The sequence below is a fragment of the Nelumbo lutea genome, chromosome 4 (assembly GCF_056320005.1).
Source record: "Nelumbo lutea isolate HS-2025 chromosome 4, American lotus-T2T, whole genome shotgun sequence".
NCBI classification, from domain to species: domain Eukaryota; kingdom Viridiplantae; phylum Streptophyta; class Magnoliopsida; order Proteales; family Nelumbonaceae; genus Nelumbo; species Nelumbo lutea.
In genome coordinates this window covers 32,354,034-32,381,982 of record NC_142687.1, presented here as the reverse complement: position 1 = coordinate 32,381,982, position 27,949 = coordinate 32,354,034, and the positions used below count along the sequence as shown (strand labels likewise).

The following is a 27,949-nucleotide window of genomic DNA, read 5'->3' as shown; positions in this document are numbered from 1 at the left end:
CTGTCTTTGTGAAATCATTTCACTCAGCCCTTCAACAAATTGTATCGTTTACATCACACGTGTTATAGTTTTAGATTTTACTAAAAAGAGAAAAAAAACAGCACACGTGTCACCCAAATTCTATTTTCCAAAAGGATGAAAAAAAGTACCCATTTCTATTCAAGTCACGGCTCTAGTAGTCAAAAGCCACCAGCTGCTGGCGGCCTTTTTTGACTCTAGACCTCATTCTTAACCCGACCCGGACTCCAAAACTGAAAACCCTAGTCCAATGGTTCATTCCCTCGCTGCAAAAGTAATAACTTTTAATCAAATAAATAAATAATACATACCTCCACTTCCTTAAATATAACCACAAATTTGAACTGTAATCACCAATTCACCCCTTCCCCAATCCATTGAAATTGGTGAAGAAAAAGAGTTTTGGCCTTGTGGAAACTCACCAGGATTCAGCAATGGTGACTGGTGAGGAAGCAGCAATCCATCTGTGCTGTGCTCAGTCGGCGGTCCAGAGACAATCAAAGTGGCAATTTAGTAATTTAACTAAAAACAACCAAGAAAAAAACAGAGTTCTTGAGACTCAGCTCTGGCCTCTGGATTCAGTTGTGGGAAGAAATCAGCAATCCATCTGTATTCTGTCATTCTGTGCTCTGTTTGGTCTACAAACAAGCATAGTGGCAATTTGGTAATTTAACTCAAATTAACCACGGAAGCTCAGGCTCTAACATATATTTTCCAAATCTCTCTCTCTCTCTCTCTCTCTCTCTCTATGCTTTGTTCTCTGCTTGTAACTTGCCCCAAGAGCACTGGTGCGCGAAATCTCTATTCTTTTAGGTATTTTCCGATTCATGATTTCCTTTCTTTTCTTTCTGTGCTTATAATTTTGAATTTTTAATATTGAAATAGAGCTTTGATGATCCAATTATTAGGCCAAGGAGCTCGAAGAAACTAGCAATGGCGCCTCCGATCCTGTCCTTAGCTCTGCCATCCGAGACGGGTCGAGTTCTCAGCATTCAATCTCATACTGTTCAGGTATATTTCTTTTGTAATGTTTCTGATTTCGTTATCCACTTATCTTCTCTCTCTCTCTTATCGTTGTTTTCTTTGTGTATTATGGCCTTTCTGGGCCAGTTGAAAGGATTTCAACAAAAAGATTTGAATATTGCTCTTATTCCATCAAGTTAATGTGCTCTATAATCGCAAGTACTTTGACAAATCTTTGCTGGATGTTTTGCCATACTCAAGATGGGGTCTGGGAGGTGGTAAAGATAGCGTTGCTTGATAATCACAAATGAAGCATAAATGATTACTTGAATCATTCTTAAACTCCACCTGTTGGACATATTTCAGTAATGGCTATATTATAGTCAATGCGAGAAAATTCAAAATTGCAGTGACCAAAAGTTGTAAATTTCTGACCTTATCCAGTTTTCACCGTGGTTTGGATGAGGAATGAACGAGCTGTTGTTCCTTGATGAATGTGTTATTTATGTTGACCATTTTTGTATCAAATAATGTTATACGGTTTATTAATGCCTGATATTTGTCTGCTTTTTCTTAGGGATATGTTGGAAACAAAGCAGCTGTCTTTCCTCTTCAACTGCTGGGATATGACGTGGACCCAATTAACTCAGTGCAGTTCTCTAATCACACAGGCAAGCTGCTTTATATACGGTGCGAGCTTATCTGTCAATCTGTATAAGTTCATAGCTGCATGCAATTGTAGTCTGGATGTAAGGCAGGAAATTTTCTTAACAAATATGGGATTGTGCAGGATACCCGACGTTTAAAGGCCAGGTTTTAAATGGACAGCAACTGTGGGATTTAATAGAAGGTCTTGAAGCAAATGATTTATTATACTATACTCATCTACTTACAGGTATGAATGGCTTTATGTGTTGCTTGCATTAATGGTAATTCATGGCTTTGAGTATTTTGTTTTCCTTCTTATTTTTGGGATAGTAAATTCTTTTGAAACATCAGAAGCGGAAGATTTGTCAAATTCTTCAAAATAGTGAATTATGCTTGTGGTAAACCAGGGAGGGGTTATTCATCAAAAAAAAAAAAAAAAACCAGGGAGGGGTTGCCAAAACCAAGAGCTCGTACATGCGCACAGGACTTACATACAAAGTTAGGCCCTATAACCCAAAAGCTTAAGCTATTAGGTTGTGGGTCAATCTTGTCTTTCTTGCCTCTCTTATCCCTTTTCAATGTGGAACACCATCCACTAACACGTGAATCCCAACAATCTCCCTCTTTTTTTTTTGAGAAAAGTTAACAGATTTCATTAAAAGAAAAAGGGGTATACAAGAAGGTGTACAAATACAAAACAGGGGCCAGACCCTTGAGAATTACACAGGGAAAATTATCACAATACAAGGTCCCTAGAATGACACCTATTTTTGCTAAACCATCTACAATGGCATTTAGCTCCCTTGGAATCCAGTATAGAGAAACATTCGTATGAACCAATAGGTCCCTTGCCTCTGTTAAAAAGTGACTAAGCCTCCATGGTCCAGCCTCCTATTGTCCTAACCATTTTATAGTGTTTGCTGAGTCACCTTCAATGGAGAACTTCTGAATACCTAGTTTGCCGATTAGGCAAATCCCTGTAAGAGTTGCTAACACTTCTGCCTTTGTGGAGTCATCTATCCAAATTGGACCATTGTATACCCAAGCGCTACCATCAAAGCTTAGAGCCCAAGTTCCCTCCCTTCTTAATGAGGGAACATGGGGGAAGGGGGGAATTGGAATAGAAGGGGAGGGGATCAGAAAGTTATGCACATTCCTATTAAGGTCGTTGACATTGATTCCTATGAACTCCTCTGAGCTGGAAGTCCATAAATTGCAGTGATAAGTGATGTGGTTGATCAGCTCATCCTTAGATTTTACCTTATTTTCAAGCAGTCGATTGTTCCTTTCCTCCCAAATTCCCATAGCATAGCATGAAGTACTATCAGCTAGTAAGCCTTACCTCTCTTGCTCAGACCTCTTCCCAACTTTAGCCAACTAGCTGTAGGAAGAAGTTCCAGATGTTGCTGGTTACCTGGCAGTGTATGAAGAGGTGGTCAGTTGTCTCTCCCTCACGGAGGCAGAGGATACAGACATGAGGGGAGATAAAAAGCATTCCAAGGTTTTTCTTCTACAGTAGCTCACAAGTGTTTACTTGATGCAGACAAGCCTCCCAAACAAAGAAACTCAATCTTGAGGGGACAAACTTGCACCAGATCTTCTTGAAAGGAAGTCACAGTCTCTGTTTCCTGCAACCAGAGCTTCAAAGAAAGACTTGGACGAGAACTCACCTCTGGGGTGGAGTTTCCAGACTTGGGAGTCTTGGGAGTTTGGGGAAATGTAGACTTTTCTAAGAGAGAGGATGAGGTTAGTTATCTCACTGATCTCTGGTTCCTTTAAGGCTCTTATGAGGTTCAAGTTTATGTTGCTTCCATTGGGAGAATTGGGGAGGCACTGAGAGATGGTTGCATCTTTGTTTAGGGTAAGGTTGTAGAGCCTAGGATAAGAATCTGCTAATGTGGAATTACTCCACCATAGATCTGTCCAGAACTTTATTCTCGTTCCATTACCCACCCTAAATCTTATGAAAGAAAGAAAGAGGTTGTGAATGGAAGTGATGCCTTTCCAGGGATTTGAGGAAGCTGATCGGTTTGAGCAGAAATTGCAGTTCCAACCGTTTGCATTTAACCCATACTTATTGGTGATGATGGCTGCCCAAAGGGAGTTAGATTCAATGGGGAATCTCCAAAGGGAGTTAGATTCTTCTCTTTTAGGTGTCCGATTCCCATTCCTCTAGCCTCTTTTGGTTTGCAGACTTGACTCCAATTTACTAGATGCCCTTTTCTAACACCTCCACCTTCCCATAGGAAATCTCTTTGAAGTTTCTCTATTTGTGATCCGATTTTGGTAGGAATCTGAAACACTGAAAGGAAATAGACGTGCATGTTTGCAAGGGAAGCCTTAATGAGGGTAAGTCTACCCCCTTTTGAGAGATAACAACTTTTCCAAGTAGCTAGCTTCTTTTCACATTTTTCCATCATTGGCTCCCAAAAATTTGGATTTTTTGGATTCATGCCTAGGGGCATGCCCAAATAAGATAGGGGGAGATTTTCCACTCGGCAACTCAGAGTTTCCTTGAAATTTTCTAGGAGGGAATCTTCAATTTGGTTTATAGCTGCTAGGCTACTCTTTGAGTAATTTAACTTCAACCCAGAGACTAAATCAAAACATTGAAGCACTTTTCACATTTAAAATATTCTCCAAATTGGCTTCCAAGAACAAGATGACATCATCTACAAATAGGAGATGGGAGACATTTATGGCAGCTTTTCCTACCTCAAAACCTTTGATTAAGTTAAGGTTTTTGGCTTTCTCCATGAGCTGGCTAAAGACACCCATTACCAAAGTGAAGGAGGAAAGGGGAGAGAGGACAGCCCTGCTGGAGACATTACTAGCTTTAAAGTAGCTTTGGGCACTCCATTGATCATGATCGAGAACCAGGTTGAACTTATACATCCTTTCATCCACTGCAGCCATTTCGTTCCAAAACGCCTCAACTTAAGAGCTTGGAGAAGGCAGTCCCAATCTACTTTGTCGTAAGCTTTTTCAAGATCTAGTTTCACAAGGAGTCCCGTCCTTCCACTCTTCCTTCTATCTTCGATAACTTCGTTTGCAATTAGGATGCTGTCTACAATCTGTCTTCCTTTCACGAATGCAAACTGATTTTGAGAAACCAGCTCTTTTAGGACTTCTCTAAGTCTTTTTGCCAACCCTTTGCCAGAATTTTGTACACACTCCCTATAAGGCTTATTAGTCTGTAGTGTTCCACTTCCAAAACACCATTTTTCTTAGGGATGAGGCAAATAAAAGTAGAATTAATTCCTTTGTTTACAACCGCCGTGGAGTGGAAGTCCTTAAAGACCTCTAAAAGATCCATTCTTACAACTTTCCAATAGATCTAAAAGAAGAAGATTGGGAAACCATTAGGCCCAGGGGCTCTATCTCCATCCATATCGAAGATTGCTTCTCTTATTTCTTTCTCCTCAAATTCCCTTTCAGCCAAATTTTCTTATCTTCTGCTAGAATCGGCCCTTCCCAACTTCTTAAATTAAACTTCCTAACATTTTCCTTAGAATAAAGATTTTTGAAGTGGTTTAGAAATGCCTCTGTGATTTCTTCTGCATCTTCCACCTTAATTTTTGAGATGAGATTTTTTCTGCGCCTACCCGATGCATAGCTGTGGAAGAATTTTGAGTTGTTATCTCCTTCCTTTAGTCATCTGATCCTTGACCTCTGCCTCCAAAAGATTTGTTCTTTTTTTATTACCTTTTCCCAAGAACTCCTTAGACCATCTCTCCTACTTCTTCTTTCTCCGTCCAGAACTCCTAATTGCTCCTTTTTATCTAAATCTTCCAGCTCCAGAAGGATGGAATTTTTTTCCTTTGCAAACAATTTGAACTCTTCTCTTTCCAAGGATTTCAACTTTCTTTTCAGGAATTTCAGCTTTTGCGACAGTCTGTACCCAGCCCAGCCTTTGACTCTACACTGCTCCCACTAGGAAGCTACATTTTTGTGGAAATCTTTATGAAGAGTCCACATTTTCTCCAGTCTAAATGGGGGTTTACCTTTCAAGACCAGGTTTGTTCTTAGGACTAAAGGCCAGTGGTCTGAAGTGCAACGAGGTTAATTTCTTGGAGAAGATTTGGGAACTTTTTTGCCCAATCTGAAGTTACTAGAAACCTGTCTAGTCTGTAGCTTGTTGGGTTCTCTCGTAGATTTGACCAAGTGAATTGACCATTATGGAGAGGAAGGTCACACAGATTGTGTCTTGAGATAAATTTGGAGAATTCCCTCATGCTTCTAGTTGCTGTTCTTTTGTTGGAGTTTTCTTGAGAGAAACTTGTTATTATTAAAGTCGCCTCCTAATACCCAAGGGATTTCATCAAACTCATGTAGAGTGTCTAATTCTTCCTAGAGTCTTTGCCTATTTGAAGGAGTATTTGGTCCATATACTCCAGTCAAAATCCAGCTGAAACCATCATTCTTATTGGTAAAAAGTAGAGATTGAGAACTTTTCTCTATCAATTTCAATACCCAAAACCTCATCTTCATTCCAAGCTAGGATAATTCCCCTTGAGGAGCCTAAAGAAGGAAGAATAGCCCATTTCTTTCCATGGATTCCCCAAATTGCTCTCAGAAGCTTCCTGTCTTTCTTATTTTTATGTTTCTTGGAGGATGACTATATCTAGCTTTTCTCTTCTCAATGTGCCATTTACCAAACTTCTTTTTATTTGGCCTCCCAACCCTCTAACATTCCAACTCAATAGTTTCATTAAGCTCTGATCACTAATTTTCCCTTGTCCACGCTAGGCCCTATTGTTTTTTGATCTGTCAATCCTCATTAAAGTCTCTTTAGCTCCCTTTTAGAGTTCTTCTTGCCACTTTTCACAAACTCAACCTTTTGGATTCCTTCTTTCCCCTTTTTTGGAGCCTGATTGTGTGAAGTTCCCTTTTCTTCACTTATCCCCAATTTTCAAGCCGTCTCAAAGACTCCTCTTTCCAGATTAATATCCCTTCTGCCTGTCCGAACTATGTTGCCCTTTGTCAGATCTTTCTTGGTAGCTTTGGCTAATGCTCGGTTGGGATAGATCTCCATTCAAACCTGGAAGACAGAGAGGGGAAGTAGGGTGAGATCCAAGATTAGAAGAAGAAAAAGAAAAGTTTATAGGCAAAGGAGAGGAGGGTGAAGGGGAAACTCTGGTGTAGGAGTGTGAGTCTCGTCCTCGATCTCTTTCTAGGCTTGCTGGCTCACAGTCTATTCCATACTCAGGGTTTACAAGAAGTGTCTATTTGATTATTTCTACACTTCCCCAAGCTTCCTTTCCAGAGAAAAGATCTTTTTCCCTTGAGAACGCCACCTCCTTGGGGTCTGGTTCGATCTCTGTCGCATAAGAGCTTGAATCTTCAGCTGTGTTGGTGTCGTCTGCCTCGAAGAGAGAGGAGCTTAAACTGTCTGGTGATGGAGGCTTGTAAATTTTTCTGTTGTGTCTTCTCGAGCTAGGGGCTCGGTTAAGGAGTTTGGGGTCTCAAGTGAACTTGGGCCGTAGGGGACTTCTTTTAAGTCTGTCGGATGGGCTTTTGAGAAATTTCGGTCCAAGTCTTTAAACTGTTTTGGGTCCCTTAACTTGAGAGAACTGTTGGGAGGGTGTCCCACTTTTTGATGAAAATTTGAAAATTGAACGGGGTTGCTGAGGGGGGCTCGGCCCGCCTTGCTTTTTCAGCTCCTCTTTTTAATGGGCCTAAAAGTATTTCTTTTGGGAAAAAGTCTAGGCTTCTCCAAAGGGTCTGCCTTTGATGATTTCCTTCCTTCGGATTTATGAAAGATTGCAGAAATGGCTCTTGAACCTGTAGGAATCCCACACTCAACTGCTATCTACTAATAGAGAGTTATCACCATTCAACCATGGGTGGATCAGGCGATGGGAATCACCGACCACTCACCTATTTGAGCACACTCGACCATGGGGAATGGGGAAGCCATGGGAGTCACCAACCGTTCTTGTAAACCACTCACCAACTGCTCTCACCAATCGTTTAACCATGGGGAATTGGAAAAGCCATGTGAGTCACTTCATGCATCCATCAAAACATGCACCCAATTGAACTGTTAGATTTGATACACTTCTTGGGGGATGTAATGCAAGAGTAAACATAGGAAGAAGAATTTGTTATATTATTCATCAATCTCGTATGTATATATACAAGTTACAAATTCTATGTTAGGAAAGAAGATTAATCAAATTCCTACAAATCAGTCCTACAATCAAGGTAAATCATATCTCCCTAGTATTTACTTCTTATTTTAATTATACAGTTTGTAACACTCCCCCTCAAGCTGGAGCATAGATGTTAATCATGCCCGGCTTGTTACAAAGATAATCAACCCTAACCCCATTAAGAGCCTTCGTGAAGATATCTCCTAGTTGTTCTCTTGTTTTCACATAACCTGTGGAAATCAAACCTTGCTGAATCTTTTCACGAACGAAATGGCAATCAATCTCAATATGCTTAGTTCGTTCATGAAAAACAAGATTAGATGCAATGTGAAGAGCAGCTTGGTTTTCACACACAGACTTGGCCATAGCTCTATATTCCGATTCTGCACTCGAACGTGAGACAACATTATGCTTCTGGCTTTTCCATGAAACTAGATTCCCTCAAACAAATACACAATAGCCTGAAGTAGACCTTCGATCTTCCTTGGATCCTGCCCAGTCAGCATCTGAAAAACATTCAATTCTAGTATGACCATGATTGCCATACAAAATTCATTGCCTAGGTGCTCCTTTTAAGTAGCATAAAATTTGTTCTACAACTGTCCAGTGATTAACTGTTGGAGAGGACATGTACTGACTCACCAGACTAACTGAATACGCAATATCTGGACGAGTTACAGTAAGATAATTCAACTTTCCAACCAATCTTCTATATCTCTCAGGATCTTCAAATAATTCACCTTCTTTTGTGAGTTGCAAGTTAGGAATCATTTGAGTGCTACATGGCTTAGCTCCCAACTTTCCCGTCTCAGACAACAAGTCAAGTATATATTTCCTTTGAGATAAGAATATTCCCCTCTTGCTTCTTGTTACCTCAACACCCAAGAAGTATTTCAACATTTCCAAATCTTTGGTATGAAACTGAGTGTGGAGAAAGGATTTAAGGGATGAAATCCCTATAGTATCACTCCCAGTAATGACAATATCATCCACATACACAACTAACAAAATGATGCCGGCAGTAGAGCGCTTGAAGAAAATAGAATGATCAGACTTACTTTTCTTCATATCAAAATTCTTGACTGCCTGACTAAACTTTCCAAACCAGGCGTGAGGACTCTGCTTCAACATGTACAGAGACTTATGAAGATAGCAAACTTTCCCACACTCCCCCTAAGCAACAAAGCCAGGCGGTTGCTCCATATAAACTTCCTCCTGAAGATCCCCATAAAGAAAAACATTCTTGATGTCTAACTGATGAAGAGGCCAATTATAAGTAGCTGCCATAGAAATAAACAACCTGATAGAAGTAAGTTTAGCAACAGGAGAAAAGGTATCAGAATAATCCACTCCATAAGTCTGAGCATATCTTTTTGCAACAAGACAGGCTTTCAATCGAGCAATGGACCCATCAAGATTGACTTTAACTGTAAACACCCATTTACACCCAATAGCCTTCTTATTTGCAGGTAAATTTACCAAGGTCCAAGTACCATTGTCCCTTAAAGCATTCATCTCCTCAATCATAGCATTACGCCATCCAGGGTGAGAAAGGGCTTCTTTAACAGTCTTAGGAATAGAGATAGAATCAAGAGATGCAATAAAAGAACAAGAAGAGGACGACAAATGATTATAAGACACAAATGAAGACACTGGATAAGTACACTTACGCTTACCTTTACGAAGAGCAATAGGAAGATCATCATTAGAGATTGGTTCTGATGACGAAGGAACATGATCATTTGAGACTGGATCCGACGACGAAGGAGCTGGTGCAGGACATGGATCCGGAGGGGTTGGTCGCCAAGAATAAACCTGTACTATAGGTGGCTTAGGCCTAGCAAGAGCAGATTCACTAGGAAGTGAAACAAATGATGTGACAGCATAGATTAACAAATCATCATCCTCCCCCTGACTTAAATGAGGAGTAGATGGAAAGAAAGGTGTATCTTCTAGAAAATTAACATCAGTTGACACAAGATATCTGTGAAGAGTAGGACAATAACATCTATACCCTTTTTGAACATGAGAATACCCAAGAAAAACACACTTCAAAGATTTTGGATCTAGTTTGGTAACCTAGGACGAACATCCCGAACAAAGCATGTACACCCAAATACCCTAGGCTCAATAGGAACCAATGTTTTATTTGGAAACAGAACATGATAAGGAGTCTTACCCTGAAGGACAGACAAAGACATATAGTTAATCAAGAAACATGCTGTGGAAACTGCATCGGCCCAGCAAGGTTTAGGAACCGTCATTTGAAATAACAAAGCTCTTGCAGTTTCCAGAAGGTGTCTATTTTTCCATTCAGCAACCCCATTTTGAGATGGTGTATCTACACAAGAAGTTTGATGAAGAATGCCATGCTGAAGCATGTAAGAAAGGATTTTGACAAGTACTCCTTAGCATTCTCACTTCTCAATATTTGTACAGAAACATTAAATTGAGTTTTAACTTCAACACAAAAAATAGAAAAATGAGAAAACACCTCAGAACGATTTTTCATTAAATATAACCATGTCATACGAGAGTAATCATCAACAAAAGTAATAAAATACTTAAACCCAGTTTTGGACTCAATTGGACACGAACCCCAAACATCTGAATGGACTAACTCAAAAGGAGCACTAGCTCGTTTATTGACTCTAGGACTCGAACTAAGACGATGGTGTTTAGCAAACTGACAAGACTCACAATTTAATGACGACAAAATCTGAAATTGAGGACAAATTTGCTTTAACACATGGAGAGAGGGGTGATCCAACCGACAATGTGCTTCAAAAGGGCTTACAACTCCAGATAAGCTATGGATCTTGGAACTTGTGTATCAAGGATGTAGACCTCCAAACTCATGTCCTTTACCAATAATCTTCTTCGTCGTAAGATTCTGAAATAAACAATAATCAGGAAAAAAATGAGACACAACAATTAAGGGTACGAGTGAGTTTGCTAACAGAATTTAAATTAAATGATAACTGAGGTAAACTAAGAACAGATGACAAAGGAAGTGATGGTGTTGGACTAATTGTGCCAGATCCAATAACACAAGATGTTGACCCATCTGCTAAAGTAACAGGAGAGGTAGATTTATGAGACTGAAAGGTAGAAAACAGACTTGAATTACCTGTCATATGATCTGTAGCTTCAGAATCAATGACTCATTTTGAAGAGGAGGAAACAAGACATGTATTGGGTTTACCTGACTCGATGATGGTAGTAACTGGAGTAGATTGAGGTTTCAATGATTCTTGGTACTAAGCAAATTTGGCATATTCATCTGCAGATATCATGACAAACTTCTCAGAAGTATCCGTGGTTGATGCAATATGGGCAGACTGAGTTTTCTAATTCTGCAACTTCCTGTAATCCCGCTTCATATGTCCTGGCTTATGACAGTAATGACACACTATCTCTCCTGACTCTTGTCCACGAGTATTATTATTCCTGTCATAGTTACTTGACCTGTCATAATTGTTGGATCCTATCCCTTTACTACCACTACCACTCCTGTATTGTTGTCTCCCTGATTCAGATGTATTATTGTGGCCGACAAGGGCACTACTAGGCTGAATAGGTGGAGAACTTTCTATACGAAGGACCCTACTGAAAGCATCTTGTAGAGAAGAGATCTCTGAACTGGAAAGAATCTGTGATTTAGCAGTCTCAAATTCAGAAGGGAGGCCAGCTAAAAAACTCATAACAACCATCTTTTCTCGCTGAGCTTGTTGAACAGTCACATCAGTACTAAACGGAAGCAACATATTAAGTTCTTCATATGTTTTCTTGAAATCCATGAAATAGCTTGTAAGGGATCTATCGCCTTTGTCTGCCCTGTAAAAGGCTTTCCAGACATCATAAATGCGGGAAATATTCCCCTTTCCGGAGTACAAGAACTCTAGATAGTTCATTAATTCCTTAACAAATCCACAGTGAGTGACTAAACCAACCACCTCACTTTCAATTGAGTTGCGTATCTGCAAGAACAAACGAGCATCCTCCCTCAACCAAGACTTTCTCGAGTCATCACTAGGAGGGTCATCGGTCAAATGGTTATTCATAGCAATACTCAGTAAATATAGTTGAATAGTTTTACTCCAATCCAGATAATTAGAGCCATTAAGCTTATGCTCAGTTATTTTTGACATCATCGGAACAACATCCGACATAACTACCGATTTCTTGTCTGCCATAATCTCAAAACTCAAATAAACAGAATATTTTGAACACCGAAAATCAACGGAGCACACCTGTTCAAAACAAAAGTCACACCAGAATGGATATGCATGTAACAAAGCACAAATATGTGCTATATAGGACGAAGCGAGCCAAAAGACAATGACCGAATTTTTTTTTTTCGGCGATAGACGCGCCGACGTGACTGTGGTAGAATCTTTAGGCGGCGCGTGAGTCATCCACCAGTCTGTAACAGGGGAATTAGGGAGGAGTTTCCAAAACCAGGAGCTTGGGCTTGGATAGATGCATTGGACACCACCTTATCCACGGGAGTCATCCACCATTCTAGAAAACACTCACCAAGTGCTCAACCATGGGGAACCAATAGAGCCATGGGAGTCATCGCATGCATTTGTCAAAGCTTGCACCCAAGTGAACCCTTAGCTTTGAGACCACTTGTTGGGGGAACTAGGGAGGAGTTGCCAAAAGTTATAGCTTGTAGACGTGTGTAGGACTTACAAGAGTTGGACACCACCTCTAACCCAAAAGCTTAAGCTATTAGGTTGCAAGCCAATATTGTATGTAAGCCCCTTGCCTCTCTTATCCCTTTCCAATATGTGACACTATCTACTAATATGTGATTCCCAACAAAAATAAACATAATATACATGTGACCCATCACAGAAATGCATGCTTATGTTATATATTGATAGAAGCAATGAAATTGACTTAAATCAGAGTGGCTAATTGGGTTACAATTTGGAGATCTTCAAAGGCAACCCATTTAATTTCATTATTAATAATTGTAATATTATATTGTGATCTAAACTCCATCAGGAAGATCTGTTTATTGGTTTTCCATCCCTGTAAGAATGCTATTAGGCATAACTTTCACCATGCGCATTATGAAATTCTGATCTCAAAAGATTGTAGGTGCATTCAAGCTTGGTTAAAGTTTGAGATTTAATACCCTGGTTATAATATTCTGGTAGTAGAGGGTGATTGATGATTCATATTTGGTGACTTGTTCGTCGAGTGAAAAATCTGGTGATCCATTGAGGCTGAGCTATTATTTTTTAGGAGTCCCATGCCAAAGCCTCTACCTTGAAATCTGCCTTAGCCTCTACCTTGAACATCTGGTTCTGTTTGGCGCCTTGGTCAGTTTGATTGCTGATGTCTAGTGTATTGTATAATCTCATTGCCAGCTTAGTGTTTATGTTGTTTGGTAGTTTGGCTTGTGTTGTTGTGGGCCATAGAATCATGTGCTGCCCTCTCCTTCAGGCAAGGTCCTTTATTCCCTTTGTATTCCTTGTCCTCTTCTGTAATAGGCTTTTGTTTTTTTGTATGAAAGGATATGTATGTTATATTATATGATGCAAGTTTACATGTAATAGATTAGCATGTATTCATATATTATTTTTTCTGCAATGGACAATACATTCTGCTAGAATGGACTCCTCAATTAATTCTATTATTTTAATTATATCCAATTTATAAATTCTAATAAAATATATTTTAAAATTTTCATAATAATCAACTATTTGCTATATATTTTTGAAAGATAATAAACCAATTACAATATGATAATCACAGTTTTAAGGATCTAAAATATATTAAAACCTGTAAAGAGGTGGACCTATGCTCCTCCTTTTTCTTCTATACATATGTAGCAATAAAATTTCTCACTTATCAAAGAGAGGATCTAATAAGCTTGTAATATAGTATATCCAGTACTAGAAGATTACTTTATTTTGCTATTTTACACCTTCTGTGATTAACAAGGAGAAAGACCTATCATAGTAGAAAATGCATATCCAGTGCATTGTTGTCTCTAAGTCGTCAAGTAATCAAGAACAAAGTGATGATGACAAGTAAGGTATTAGTATGCCTTTTCTTGTATGAAGAAATAATATCTAATGCTGGAATTGTATCCCTATTTTATTTGGGTGTTTCAACCCTGAATCCCTGATGTGTGTATTTGCAGGTTATATTGGTTCTGTTTCCTTTCTGGACACTATATTGAAGGTTATTGATAAGCTACGATCAGTTAACCCTAAACTTGTATATGGTAAGTAAAATTTTACCTTTCAGTGCAAACTGCCTTTGAGCCTTATCTTCAACCATAATGTTGGAATTTAGTTATCATTTTGAGTTTTGTTTATGGATTTTGTTTTATTGAGCTCATCTTTTAGTGGAACTTTTAAGTAGTTTGTCAGCTCCTTAATGGCTGAATGGCATGTTAAGTTGTTCATTGTATCCTAAATATTTTATCATATGACTATTTTATCCCCTAAAAGAGAAATCAGTATGTTATTAGTTAAGCCACTACAGCCTTAATTAAAGGGCCCCCCCTAAACCATAAGTTTTTCTTCTTCTTTTTTTTTTTTGTGTGTGTGTGTGGGGGGTCTGATTTGATTTGTTGAATGTACAGTAAAGATAAAAGGCATCTGGTGAATCTCCTACACTGAAAGAAGTTGGGAATGTAATATTATCTTTAGCTGACTAGTATTCCTATATGTAGAGACTGGTAATGTTGTTTTGTACAAAAGATGATAAATCCTATTTTGATTTGGATTCTAATTTCATTTTTCTTTGCATTCTTTTCTTTTGTTATCAACTACTATTTTGGAAGTTTCTCTTCTTATTGATTAGAAAAGCAAACCAACTAAATATTTTTAATATTGTATTTATTTTTGTGCTTTATTGAATTTAAGAAATATAATTGGCTGTCAGCTGCTTGTCTTGTCATCTTGTTCCTTGATAACAACACTGGAAAGCAAATAAGCACCTAACTACGTTGTTCTTTCATCTATTGGTTAGTGATAGAAGTAACTTGTTTTCTAATGATTAAAAAAAATCTTTTCTAATGATCTTGCTATAAGTTAATCTAGCACTGTGTTGGTGGTTGTATTTTTTATTAATTTGGAATCTTTGTGTCTAGTTTGTGATCCTGTGATGGGCGATGAAGGAAAGCTTTATGTTCCTCCAGACATGGTATCTGTATATAGGGAGAAGGTGAGCTCCTCCTCCCTTCTTAATTTCATTGTTTGGATAGTAAGAGAATGAGCAGTTTAGTTGATAAGAGTATTTTTAACGTGTAAAATTTGTATTTCTGAACATTGACTTGAAAGAACTAATCTTCATGTTCATAAAGAACTTGTTTTCACAAATCAGAATATCTGTACTCTCACAAATCAGAAAAACCATATACTCTGCATATGGTGAATTTTCTTCCCTATCTTCAGTTCTTTACAATGATTTATGGATTATGTAGTAGGAATTGGGAAACCATGGGACTTTTTCTCTTCTTGTGATGGTATTGCAAAGGATATGATAAATTGGAACTTGATTTTAACCTCTAAAAGATGTTGGATACCTATGGATATGCTGAAAATGATCAAAGTGTTCATGTGCACATACATACAAATATATGAAGAACACCTGCAGTAGAATCATACTCGAGCAGCTACTTTAGATATCTATATGAGAGAATAATCCACAATGTAGAAATATCATCTAGCAGGATCTATACAACCATTACAGTCATTGTTGAAGTACTATCTTTGAGACTTAAGAGTGTAATCCTTTCCATTTCCACGCAACTTTAAGGTGGCTTCATTCAAGATAGGCAAATTGTTGATAAAATTTTGGTTGCCAACAAATGCATCGAGGAAAAAAAAGGAGATCTGGTGACAGAGGAGTTGTGTGTAAGTTGGATGTCGAGAAAGTCTATGATTTTGTGGCCAGGTCTTCTTTAATAGAGGTAATGAGGAAATGTGGATTTAGGGAGAAATGGTGCAAATGGATTGTTGGTTGTTTACAAACTTGTCATTTTTGGTCTTGGCCAATGGTGTTGTATGGGAATTTTTCTCCACTTACAAAGGTCTTAGATGAGGGGACCCACTATCTCCTTTCCTTTTCACTCTAATAGTGGATGTGCTTAGTGGGTTGATTTCTATAGTTAATAGGGACGCATTGTTCAGGGGTTGGGTAGTTGGGAGGAACAATATTGTGGTTACTTATCTCCAATTTTCCATCAATATAATGATCTTTTGTGATGGGAGTAATTTATGTCATACGAGGAGGTTGAGATTGTTGCTAAAGTTGTTTGAATCTTTGTCAAATTTGAGTATAAACTTCGAAAAGAGTTGTGTAGCTGGGGTAAATTTGGAGGACTGTGAATTAGGTGCAATAACGGAGACACTAGGGTGTTCTACTAGTGTTTGGCCTATGAAATGCCTAGTTCTTCGGTCTTCCTTTGGGATGCAATCCAAGGAGTGGTAATTTTTGGCCCCTTGTCTTAGAAAAGTACAAGAAAAGGTTAGCAGCTTGGAAACATAACTATATTTCCTTGGGTGGAAGGATAACGTTGATCAAGTCTTACTTTGACCAACCTTCCATCGTATTACCTCAGTTTTTGGGATGCTGAAAACAGTGCCTAGAAAATTGGAGAAGTTAATGATGGATTTCTTGTGGGAGCTAGGGGAAGAAAAGAAAGATCATCTAGTGAATTGGGAAATGTTTTTGTAGGAGCAAGGAACATGGTGGTTTGATACTAGGGAGTGTTACATGTAAGAAATTAGCTTTGCTAGGCAAATTGTTGTGGAGGTTGTCCTTAGAGAATGAAAAGCTATGGCATAGTGTGGTAACAAGCATACATGGTCCTTCACATATTTTCTATATATTATATAAATATATACATATATTATATTTATAATAATCTATTTATAAATATATGAGATATATTATATATTTTTATAATATTTATACTATATTATATTTCATTTATTATTATAATATAGTATTATACATATATTTATATAATATATATTATAAATATAAAAAAACAAAAAACCAAAGAACCGAACCAGTCAAAAACCGAAACCAGTCAACCAGTTAACCAGTTGTACTGGTTCGGTTTCGGTTCAAAGAAATAAAAAAACCAGTAGGACCGGTTCGGTTTGAAAAAAATGGCCATGGTTTGGTTAACCAAACTGTGGACACCCCTAGTGGTGAGGTGCCTCTTAAAGATGCTTTTCCTTCTCTTTTTGTTTATCCATTATAAAGAAGAGCCAATCTCTAAGTTTTACTCCTTGTCTAATTGATAGCCCAGGATTTGGGCTTTAGAAGAGGTTTGAGGAAGGTTAATTGTTCTCTTATTGGTGAGTTATTGCTTCTCCTAAAGTTAATTATGGTTGATTCCTCTAAGTCTGATGGAAGGATTTGCACTCCTAATTCAAAAGGTCTCTTCTCTTGTGCTTTTTTTTTTTTAAGAGTCTTGTGTCCCCAAATACTTTTCCATCTTTCCTGGTATGTGAATTCTGGTGTAAACTTGTTCCCCTAAAGATTGAGGCTTTTTGATGGGAGGGATTTCATGGAAAATTTAATACTTTGGGTGTGTTGCAAAAAATTGGAAACAACCTCTCTATCCCTTCCTAGACCCCCATGTTGGTGGGAGCCTCGTACACTAGGCTGCCCTTATGTGTTGCAAAAAAGAAAAAAAATGTTTGTTTATCCTCGTATTGGTGCATTCTCTACAAGGCAAATGGTGAAACTGGTTACTACCTACTAATCTCTTGTCCATTTGTCACTTTTATTTGGGAATTGCTCTTTTTCTCTCTTTGGGTGTAGGTGGACTCTACTTACAAGCTTGACTAGTTTGTTTGAGGCTGGAATCTTCAGTTGACCAAGAGGAAGAAGAAGATTGATGTGGAGATGTACCAGGGTCGCTATGTTGTGGATAGTGTGATAAGAGAGGAATGCAAGAATCTTCAAGGAAGAAGGGAGAAGCATGGAAACAATTATAGAGTGTATCACAACAAGGGTGATTCACTGGTAAAATCTTTGGACTTGTTCTGACCTTATTCCTTTGATAACCTGATGGGAGTTGGAGGAAAGATAAGTGGTTGCCACTTCAACAAGGAAGCAAACTTCAAAAAGACTGCTTGGACTCATAGAGATACTATTACAAAGATCAAATGGATAGTGTAGGAGATGACAATAAAAACTCAATGGGTACCAAGGGCGGCTAATGGTTTGGCTGATGCATTAGTCAAGCAAGGGGCAAATAGGGGTGATTCATATTGGGCACAATTGTAATCATTGTATTTCATATATCTCTGTTCCGGATCCTCTAGATCCTCATAGTGCATATTTTTTCTGTTTATATAATGAAATGAAATCTTGGAGACACGTGCAGGAATAGGTGATGGATAGATTTACCCTTGTATTTCTGAGGGGCGATGCTGCCCTGTCCCAACATGGCTAGGTGTAGTTTTCTAATTTTATTTTTCTTTTACCAATAAAACTTAAGATGGCCACCTTTGAAAAACCTTTCTCTTTCTCTCTCTCTCTCTCTCACACACACACACACCTGTCATGTCATTGAAATTGAACTAAAATATGCCAGGATCTTAAGTTCAGGAACCAATATTGAAAGCTCTGCGCTTGTTTATTTATTTATTTTTGATTCTGTAACTCTTTCATTTGACATGTAAGAAAATTTGGTGTTATGATTTCACAAAAATTTTGATTCTGAACATATTTTTTTGTATAGGTTGTCCCTGTTGCTTCAATGTTGACCCCTAACCAATTTGAGGCAGAGCAGTTGACAGGACTCAGGTACTATTTATAGTTTTTTTCTCCCTTTTGAAGCATTTAGATGATGCATAACTTGATGTCTTGCTTTTTTCCCTAATATTTTCTTCTTTTAATTTCTCATTTTATCCTAAAAGTCTTATTGAATTCTTGTCTTATTGATACAAGTATTGAAGGATTTGAAATATAAGATTTTTTTAATCTTTTTGATCAATAATCAAGTGTTTTTTATGTACAAAGATATGCATAAGAGGGGTATATATCTATTGATATTTGGCTTGGATTTGATGGATGGAAACAAAATAGATTTGATCAAAGCCCCACTGGCCTGTAAGCCTTGATTTGCAATTTTGGGTCTTCTCTACAGCTTTCAGTCTTCTTTTCTCTATCATCTTCTTTTGATGTGTGAAACATGGTTCAACTGATTTATATCATTTATGACTGGTTTTAGATGTTTTTGTTTTGTTATGGTCTGTGTTAATATGTATTTACAAGATTTTGTAAATAACCAAAACTTAATGCATTTAAAGTATGAAGTTACTGTAGATGTTGACCAACAATGATATACTAAGTCTTCCATTCAAGATCTACAGAACATTAAATTTGATGCCTACCAACATCTGTCAAGATTTTGAACCAATGAATCTTGATCTGATCATATATCTATCTTTTTTTTTTTTTTTTTCCAGTTGAATAGTTTCCTGTATATAATCACTTCACTTCTTTGTGTTTTTATCTATTTTGAATTGTTCTTATTCCTTGTCAATTATGGCTACCTATTATGTTCTCAGTCCTGGTGTTCCCCGTTGCCTTGCAATGCTTTTCATAATTCTATCTAGAGTGATGCTCTGGAATTCAAGAAGTATTCTAATATCATATGATTCTTTATATAGAAATCTTGGTTCTTTATTATTCCATCAACTGATTTGCTGCTCTAGTTATCACTTGCTAAAGGGGTCGTGTATATCTACAGAATTACTTCTGAAAGAGATGGCTTGGAAGCTTGTAACATTCTTCATGCTGCTGGACCTTCAAAGGTTTTTCTACTTCCATCAATCTACTTAAGATGAAACTTGTTAGAGTTTGAGTAACTTGGATATTTTATTGCTTACTTAAGTCATGATTTTCATTTACTAACAAAAAGGGCTATCAAATCTTATTTCTTATGGGCATTGTAATTAATTATGGATGGATACATGGTACAAATTACATTTCCATTCAACCAAGTACTTCACTGTGCTAGTGAATGGGCTGTTTTCAGAGTTTCATTTCCTGGTTGAAATTTTGTTGTCTAATTTCTTATGATATTCTGAGTGATATTTAGGTTAGAAAAAGAGAGGTTGGATTTTCTTTTAGAAAAATTAATAAATTTATCCAACTTGACAAGGTATTGGGTCTATGAGATAAACTGATGATTTTAAGGATTTAGTTGACTCCTTTCATTTTCTGAGACAGACTTATTTGAAAACTACTACTATATGGGAAATCAGTTTTTGTGAAATGCTTCATGTGCTTATTAGCAAGTTGCATTGCCACAACATTTTTATTTTATTTTTTTGTGTTTGACTTTAAGGAAACCCAAGGGTGGTGTGTCGTGTTGATGTCTGTATACTCTACATTATTTATTTAGTTATTAAATAGGTTTTCTTGTGGATTTCATGCTTAATGTGTTTGTAAGGAAGCTGCATTGCCACAATATATTTTGTATTTGACTTAAGGAAACCCAGGGGTGGTGATTTTTCTACTTTCTACCTTATTTTTTTAATTGTTAAATAGGTTTTCTTGTGGATAATCTTTTCAAAATAGGTACACAAAAGTTTATTTTTTAAGTAACCATTTCTTTACTTTTATTTTCCTTTTCATATTGCTGTCAAACAGCCAAAAGCCTTGGTGCTCCCCCTCTCTCTCTGTTGTGGGAAATAGTTAATTTCATTCCTTGTTCTGTCATCAAGGATTTCACATCTCTGTGGACTTTGATTCTTTTTTCTCATACATAATTTAAAGAATGTATGCACCATAACGATGAATAACTTAGTCTATGAGCTGCATGTTTTGTGTAAAGAGCATTTTCGTCCAGCGAGTTAGATACTTTATTTTTTGTTATTTGTAGCAATTGCTGTATTGGGTTCATGTTTCAGGTTGTGATAACCAGTGTACATATAGAGGATAATCTTCTCCTTATTGGAAGTCATCAAAAAGCAAAGGTAAAACTTTTTGTTGAAAAGGTAACACGTACATCCAATTTTCACTTATCTTGGAAAGCCAGTTCAGAGGTGCGACATGAATATGTAGTGATAGAAGTATTTTAAACAGTTGTTCTTTTTTAGTTATCAATTGTGGGGGACTGTAATTTGATAAGGCTTTATTTTTTAGTGGTCGTGGTCACATGCAATGTGCAAATGCATCTCCTTTGATCCATGGTGTCTGATGTCAATAACCTATAATATGGGAAGGAAGGAAATAGTGTTTTCTTATTCCCTCTTTCCAGTCCACCCTAGGGTTTGATGCTCTCTTCTGGTCTAAACTGTCAAACTTAATTTTCACTGATATTCCTTTTGGCAACCATGGTATGGGGAACTGGGAATTTCCTCATGGTTTGCTTTGGAAGAATTGAAATGCAATACTTTGTCCTATGGAGAGGTGGATTCAGAATATAGAAAAGGTTCCAGCCCTTCCATTGTCTATGTTTGCTAAAAGGACAACCAATTAAAGCCTTTATTCTGCCATTCTAGGAAAAGGAAAATGTAGTCTATACTCTTACTGAACAAGGAGTTTATTCCATCCATATGGAAAGCTACACCAAATTTTGTGGTAGTTAAACTGTTAAGTATACATCCCTTAATGGGATTAATGAAGGAAATTGTGTTCTTAGTGAAGTGGAACTTAGGTTTTCGATAAGACATTCATCTCCAATTATGAGCTTTTATTTGAAAGTAAACTATAATTATCATTTGTTTAGGATACTCACTAGTCACCTATGTGGAGAATTGCCTTATCCTTAGAGCCAGGATGTGATTGCTTACCATTTTTTTTTATCTTTGTTTAGGCCTTGTATTGATGTTCAATTATAATTTCCAAATCTTAAATTATGTTTATTTGAAAAAATTGTGTTTCAATAACCTCTAAAAGTGATCCATGTTCTCTACCATGTGATTTTCTTTTATGTTAGAACATACATCCTGATATCAAAATCAGGTCAGGTTTTTATAGTTACCATAATACTATTTTAAGTTCTGACTAGGTCCATGATAATTGCAGGATCAGCCGCCTCAGCAATTCAAGATTGTGATACCCAAGATTCCTGCATATTTTACGGTATGCTATTTTTTCCTGATAAGTTATTCATTAAAGAGAAAAAGAAGAACCCAACATACAAAAGCAATAAGGTCACATAAAACACAATGATATACAAGACAACCATAAAAGGAGTCCATAAGTTTCCAATACATCTAAAATTTTATGGTCCTTCACCAATTAAGATGTTCAATACAGGACTACAGCCCAAATATCATCTGAAGTGGTAAAGAGGTAATCCCATATCCTGCACCAAAGGTCTGGACAAACCTCTGACAAAGTAGGAACTTAGAAATCCACTAAAGGGGGGTGACCAGAAGTCACCCTAGAGAAGAATAAAAATTGCGTTACATTCAACCACCAGCCAAACCAAACCATCAACTTCCAGCAAAAGACGCACTCTAACAAACTAACTCTCCTATCCAGAAAATAGGTCACAAATCCAACAAACCCAGACAACACCCACTCGGTTGAAATTCAACTTTACCAAGAAACCCAGAAAACACCATTCGATCAAAATCAAGGTTCAAAATTTCACAACGTATTGGCTCATACCAACCAGTATGTATCGTTCCGTTAAGGGCCTGATACACGGAATGCATAGAAATCAATTGTTTCATTTCTTTTCACCTGTATTGAGCCAATACAGGACCATATTGGACCGTTTTGGGTTTGTGTCGGCCAATACAAACCCTATATGAGCTGATACTTTAATGTATGGGCAGATATGTTACAAATTAATTACTCTCCCTCTCATTAATCTTTCTCTTATTGCTAATCCTTCTAATTAATTTCTCTCCCTCTCTCTCATTAATTAGTATAATTACATTAATTACTCCCTCTCTCTCTCTCTCTCTCTCTCTCTCTCTCGCTCTCGCTCTCTCTTTAATCTTTAAGGCAAGTTCAAATTTGAATCTCAAAATTGGACTAACACCCAATGCACATGATTTTGGGCATAAAATCTAAAGTAGGCCATAAGAAGATTTGAACTTTGGTCACATGATTACAATGACCATGAATCTACCACTGCATCCATATCTATTTTGTTGTTCAAATTTTATCCATTTTCATCCTTAAATGAACTTATTCTTTTTAGTGGATGTTTGTTGGGGTTGGGGTGATTATGGGTCAAGTCAGGCCTAAGTCTTTTATGTGTAAATTATAAAAGACTTATGGTTTAGCTAATTGACCAACTCTACCCTTACTGTTTACATATTGTCTTAAAGTACCCCTAAGTTTCTTAACAATTGACTAATTACTCCCCTGACGTTAGGGTTCCGTCACAATCCGCTCACATGTCACACCACATGACTTATATTTTGACAAAATGACACTAATACACTTTCTGTTACTGGAGTTTTTATTTTTCCTTTGTTCAGAAGGATCTTGAGATGCAGAGTTCGAGAGAGGGAGGAGCACAACACCAAAGAAGAGAGTAGGACTACAGAGAGAAAAGAGCAAAATAAATAGAAAGGGTGACATCTGAACTGGAGTTCTCATGGATTTTCAAAGGCATGTGAGATGGAAAGTTCTGTTTATGCTCAGAAGTCAGAAGATAAAACACAAGAAATTTCTTCATCATATAAGAGACCACTGACAGCTCTGCCCTAAACTCCTAAAGTAATTTGCTCCAACCAAATTTAGAGGAATCTCAGCTGCGAAGAAATCAGGGAAAAGTCTTTTTCTTTGATCTTTGCCTGAGAGTCTTCATTCTGTGCAGTCATGTCTGCAGAGGTGGGTGCTGCTTGCTGAAGAAAATAATATCAGGGGAATACTCACTTATGGAGGTCGATACATTCAGTACAATGTCTATGGGAATCTTTTTGAGGTCCCTACTAAGTATGTTCTGCCGATATGGCCTGTTGGAAGAGGTGCTTATGGCATTGTCTGGTGTGTTATCTCCGTTCTTGTTTCATCTGTTATGCCCCTGATTGCAGAGGCTTATCTCTCTCTCCGTTTCGGCGCAACTCTCTCAGTCTCTCCCTCTTTCACTCTCAGAGGCTTCTTCTGTTGGCTTTATGGTTCAGCTCAGTTCTGTCAAGCATCATCTATGGTTCAGCTGGGTTACTGGAAAATTCCCATTTCTCTCTTTCCAAAATCTGAGTTTCAGTCGGGTGCATAAAATATCATCTTAGCAAAAGATCAACAAGGGATACAAAGGGCTTCTACACTTGGAGCTTAAAAGCAAAACAATTCAGATACATCTCTTCCATATGTCACTCATTCCTTGGTGATACCTCCTATTCCTAATCTTCTCACTACTCCAACTCCAAACCCAAGACACATAAACCATGAACCTAAACCTCCCTAATTTTTCTCATCGCTGTCTTGGGTAATTTATGATCATGATCAGAACCAAAAGACAATTTCATCCGAGTAAAAACAAGGGTAGAATAACCCAAAAAGAAAATAAAAAAAATAAAAAAATGAACACAGATTGCAAACCCCGAAATCTGATGTTTATTCATTTGGGATTCTCTTGCTGGAGCTTCTCAGCGGCAAATCCTCATGCTCAACGATCTTCTTAATTGGGTCAAATCCTCATGCCCAACTGTTGAATGCAACTTCCAGTAGTTGTCTGATGAGCGTAGAACAAATTACAGTTTTTGAAAATTTCATCGGTTGTGTTTTATTTTGAAAATTTGAGGAATAGTGAAGGGCAAATTTGACATTTCATTTTTTCCATTAGTACTTAATGCCGATGTCAATTGTCAGAAAACTTGGGGTACTTTAAGACAATATGTAAACAGTAAGGGTAGAGTTAGTCAATTAGCTAAACAGTAAGGGTAGTTTAAGAAATTTTCCCTATTTTATATTAAATAACATATAATATGCATATAATGTTTTTTGATACATTATGTATTTATATGATATATATAAACTTTGATCACAATTCAACTTTACAACTCACAAAGATACCTCCAAACCCTCCTAAGGCTTCTAAACCAAATCCTCTACATAGTACATACAACTGAGACCCCCTTGACATCTTAACCCTAAACTCCCAATTAAACTCAAAGACAAGAATCCCAGTTACTCAGCTTCACCAGTGGTTTGAGCATGAACCGCTTTGTTTCTCTTGCAAACTTCCTTGTTTTCTTCACTTTTTTGTTGGGACAACCCGAAATAATCCCCCTTCTGTCTAGCCAAAATTTTTGACACCTGAACTCTTCAATTGATTCTTTTTCCATCTGAGTTTTCTTACTGCATTAGGACCCAGTCTTACAATCCTTCATATTCTCATAGCATGCATTGATCCTTTTTAACTCCAGAACCATATTCTTCTCAAAAACCTGTCTTGGAGCCACCTCTCAGTCCTCATTATCACCTTCCTCCATCACTCTGGATGCTCTTAAACTAGCTTGAACCTCTTCTATTTCTAAATTGAATTCAGTTGTATCCATCTCCTTATTTCCTCCTGCTCCTTTTCCTCCAATTCTCTAAACACTGCTCTTGCAAATTCTTCACCCCAAGAAAAAAAAAAAACAGATGCAACATTTTACTTCCATTTCTTTATTCACTACTTTCTCAATCTCGATCTTCCTTTATTATTAATGTGTTTCATCTGTTATCAGTTTTCTGAAAATTCATCTCCAACTTCATGCTCTTTCCCCTTCAATCTCATTTTCATTCTCTTCATCATTCTACTGTACACTTTTATCCCAATCTCCTTGCTATCACCATCCTCAAACCCTTCTTTACCCACTGTGGTATCCAACCCTAGTCCCTTCTTTTCTTTCATCTCTACCTCCTTCCCCTTCACTTTTCTAAACGGTTTTCAATTGAGCTTTTGTGGTCTTTTACCCCACTTCTAAAGCCCTGCCACTTTTTGAAACCCTACCACTTCCATCACCCCTTGAACCTCAATGTCCTTTCTTGCTTCTAAATTTTCACTTCCATTCTCCTCTATTATCCCCTCTAATCTTTCACTTTCATTCATGCTTTCCCCCCCTTCCCTACTTTTCTTGTTTACCACTGCCCCTGTCGTGCTAATCACTTGATAAGCACTTCTTCGGATCTTTATATCACCAATACCTACCTTGTTGCCAACATTTTCAAGCTTCTGGCAACTTACAGGACTTAAACCTCCTGCTTTTCTGTCAACATCGCTTGATGAGATTGATAGAAAATATCGCTTGATGCATTCTCACTCTTCCGTCGATCTGGGTTATTGAATAGACCTTGTTACCGTTGTTTAAAGACTCTTATTGATAAAAAAAAAAATTGTTTAAAGACTCTTTTCCTATTATTTGTTACTGAAAAGTTCTGCATGCCACACTAATGTGCATATTTTGGATATTACATGTATTTCTATATTGCTAAGAGTGTTGTATGTCCATGCTCACCTTTGTCCCTAATACAAGAGATCTACAGGGCTCTTGTCTAAAGTACCTCACACATAAAGGCAATATTTTGTGTTTTCGTGACCACATCCAAAATGGTCAAATTTTATAGACGATTTACATGTATTATATATTTCTTGGCTAAATGGTGTAGAAATTACTAAGTTAGGGGTCATTTTCTCATGTTTTACTCGTTTCTACAAGAGGAGTGCTAATCATACTCTCATGAGTGAGAGATGTATTTTAAGGTGGTATAAATACAAAATCATTCCCATGTGAAAAGACAAACAGCTTCAACATGGACAGTGTAAAAGCCTTTGGAAAATGACAACTTACATTATACATCTTTCTTACCAATGCACATGCCTGGATATGCTTGTAGGGCACCGGAGATCTGACAACTGCCTTATTACTGGGATGGAGTAATGTAAGACCTCGTAGATTTTTATATTAGATTAATCTTGTCACTGAGCATCATTATCTATTCTGAGTTCATTTCTTGCTGGACTTATTTCCATTGCTTTTTGTGCTGTATAGAAATATCCTGACGACCTTGATAGAGCATCAGAGCTTGCTGTGTCAAGCTTGCAGGTATGCTTTGTGACATTGCTACTGTTGTTTTATTTCGTTAGGTTTTATCAGTTTTTTTGCTTAGACATCATCAAGAGTAGGCAGTTGACCAGCCAAGTGATCTTATATAATATGACTAATTTATATAATAAAACTTATATAATAACTTGTATGCCCCTTTTTAACATATGAAAAGGCCATTACCCATTGTTGGGAGTTGGGACCAACAGTGAATATGTCCTTTATATATTAAAATGAATTATATGGGTACGCATTTTAGTTTTAGTATGGTACGCTAGGTTAAATTTGTAATATATTCTATTTATGTTCACCTAAGTCATCTAGTTGGTCAGGCTCTTGCTTTGGAAGCCATTCTGCTCTGGCTTAAGTGAGCCCAGGTGTTTTGGTAACACTGCAATCTTTGTTGAGTCTCAACACCAAATATGGTTATATAACCCATGATATTTTTATATTTATTGATTGTTATGTTCATTCTTGCAGAAGCATATTCTACTTTTATGTTGTCTTGTCAGTCCATAAGTCGATACTTGATCACTAATCAATATAAACCATCAAATGTTAGCATCCTCTTTGGTGCTTATTCCTACTAGTCTACTTTCAAAGAGAGTTGTTAACAGTTAGTCAGTGACTACTTTCTACTTGCAGCCTAAGCATTATTAGTGTGTGCAGGCACTTCTACACAGAACAGTCAATGACTACAAAAGCGTGGGCTTTGATCCCCAATCAAGTAGTTTAGAGATCAGATTGATTCAGAGCAAGGATGACATTTGCAATCCACAGGTTAATTACAAGGCAGAGAAATATCATTGAATGATTGATATTTGGAGGGAAACCTATGACTGGCGATTTGTACTGCTTATGTCTGGGATCCAGATTGTGTTTCCAGTACCGACTCTGTAGTCCTTTTCTTCTTTTGACAGGATGATTGCTATTCTTGTTATTCACTCTTTTTTAATAGCCTCCATTCACAGTTGCAAGAAAACATGAGTAAAAAGTGGTTGTTAAATTCATCTATAAAACAATGTTACTAATCATCTATTTATTTTCTCCAGGCACAAGTGGAAACTTGCACTTGTAGTGTGTTTATCAATGTAATAATATGAAAAACAGAAAACAACTAAATAATTAGCTAATTAAAAATGAAGTTGATGATCTGGCTAA

At 37.3% G+C, this 27,949-nt stretch overlaps 1 protein-coding gene across 3 annotated transcripts; it reads left to right on the top strand.

The window, feature by feature from the left end:
* The first annotated feature begins 358 nt into the window (after positions 1-358).
* On the top strand, positions 359-27,949 carry SOS4 (pfkB-like carbohydrate kinase family protein). Of its 3 annotated transcripts, none has more exons than XM_088986362.1 (13): positions 359-831; positions 927-1,029; positions 1,559-1,652; positions 1,772-1,876; positions 13,948-14,031; positions 14,905-14,978; positions 18,520-18,584; positions 19,534-19,597; positions 20,699-20,764; positions 21,819-21,875; positions 26,580-26,624; positions 26,735-26,788; positions 27,458-27,949. In XM_088986362.1, the coding sequence occupies exons 1-13, from the start codon at positions 767-769 to the stop codon at positions 27,596-27,598; spliced, it is 1,017 nt and encodes a 338-aa protein (XP_088842488.1). In that variant the 5' UTR covers positions 359-766; the 3' UTR covers positions 27,599-27,949. The 3 variants fall into 3 exon arrangements, 2 of the variants coding, with proteins under 2 accessions (XP_088842488.1, XP_088842489.1); XM_088986363.1 differs by having other exon boundaries at positions 398-831; positions 1,559-1,671; XR_016113300.1 differs by lacking the exon at positions 27,458-27,949 and having other exon boundaries at positions 374-831; positions 21,819-23,366.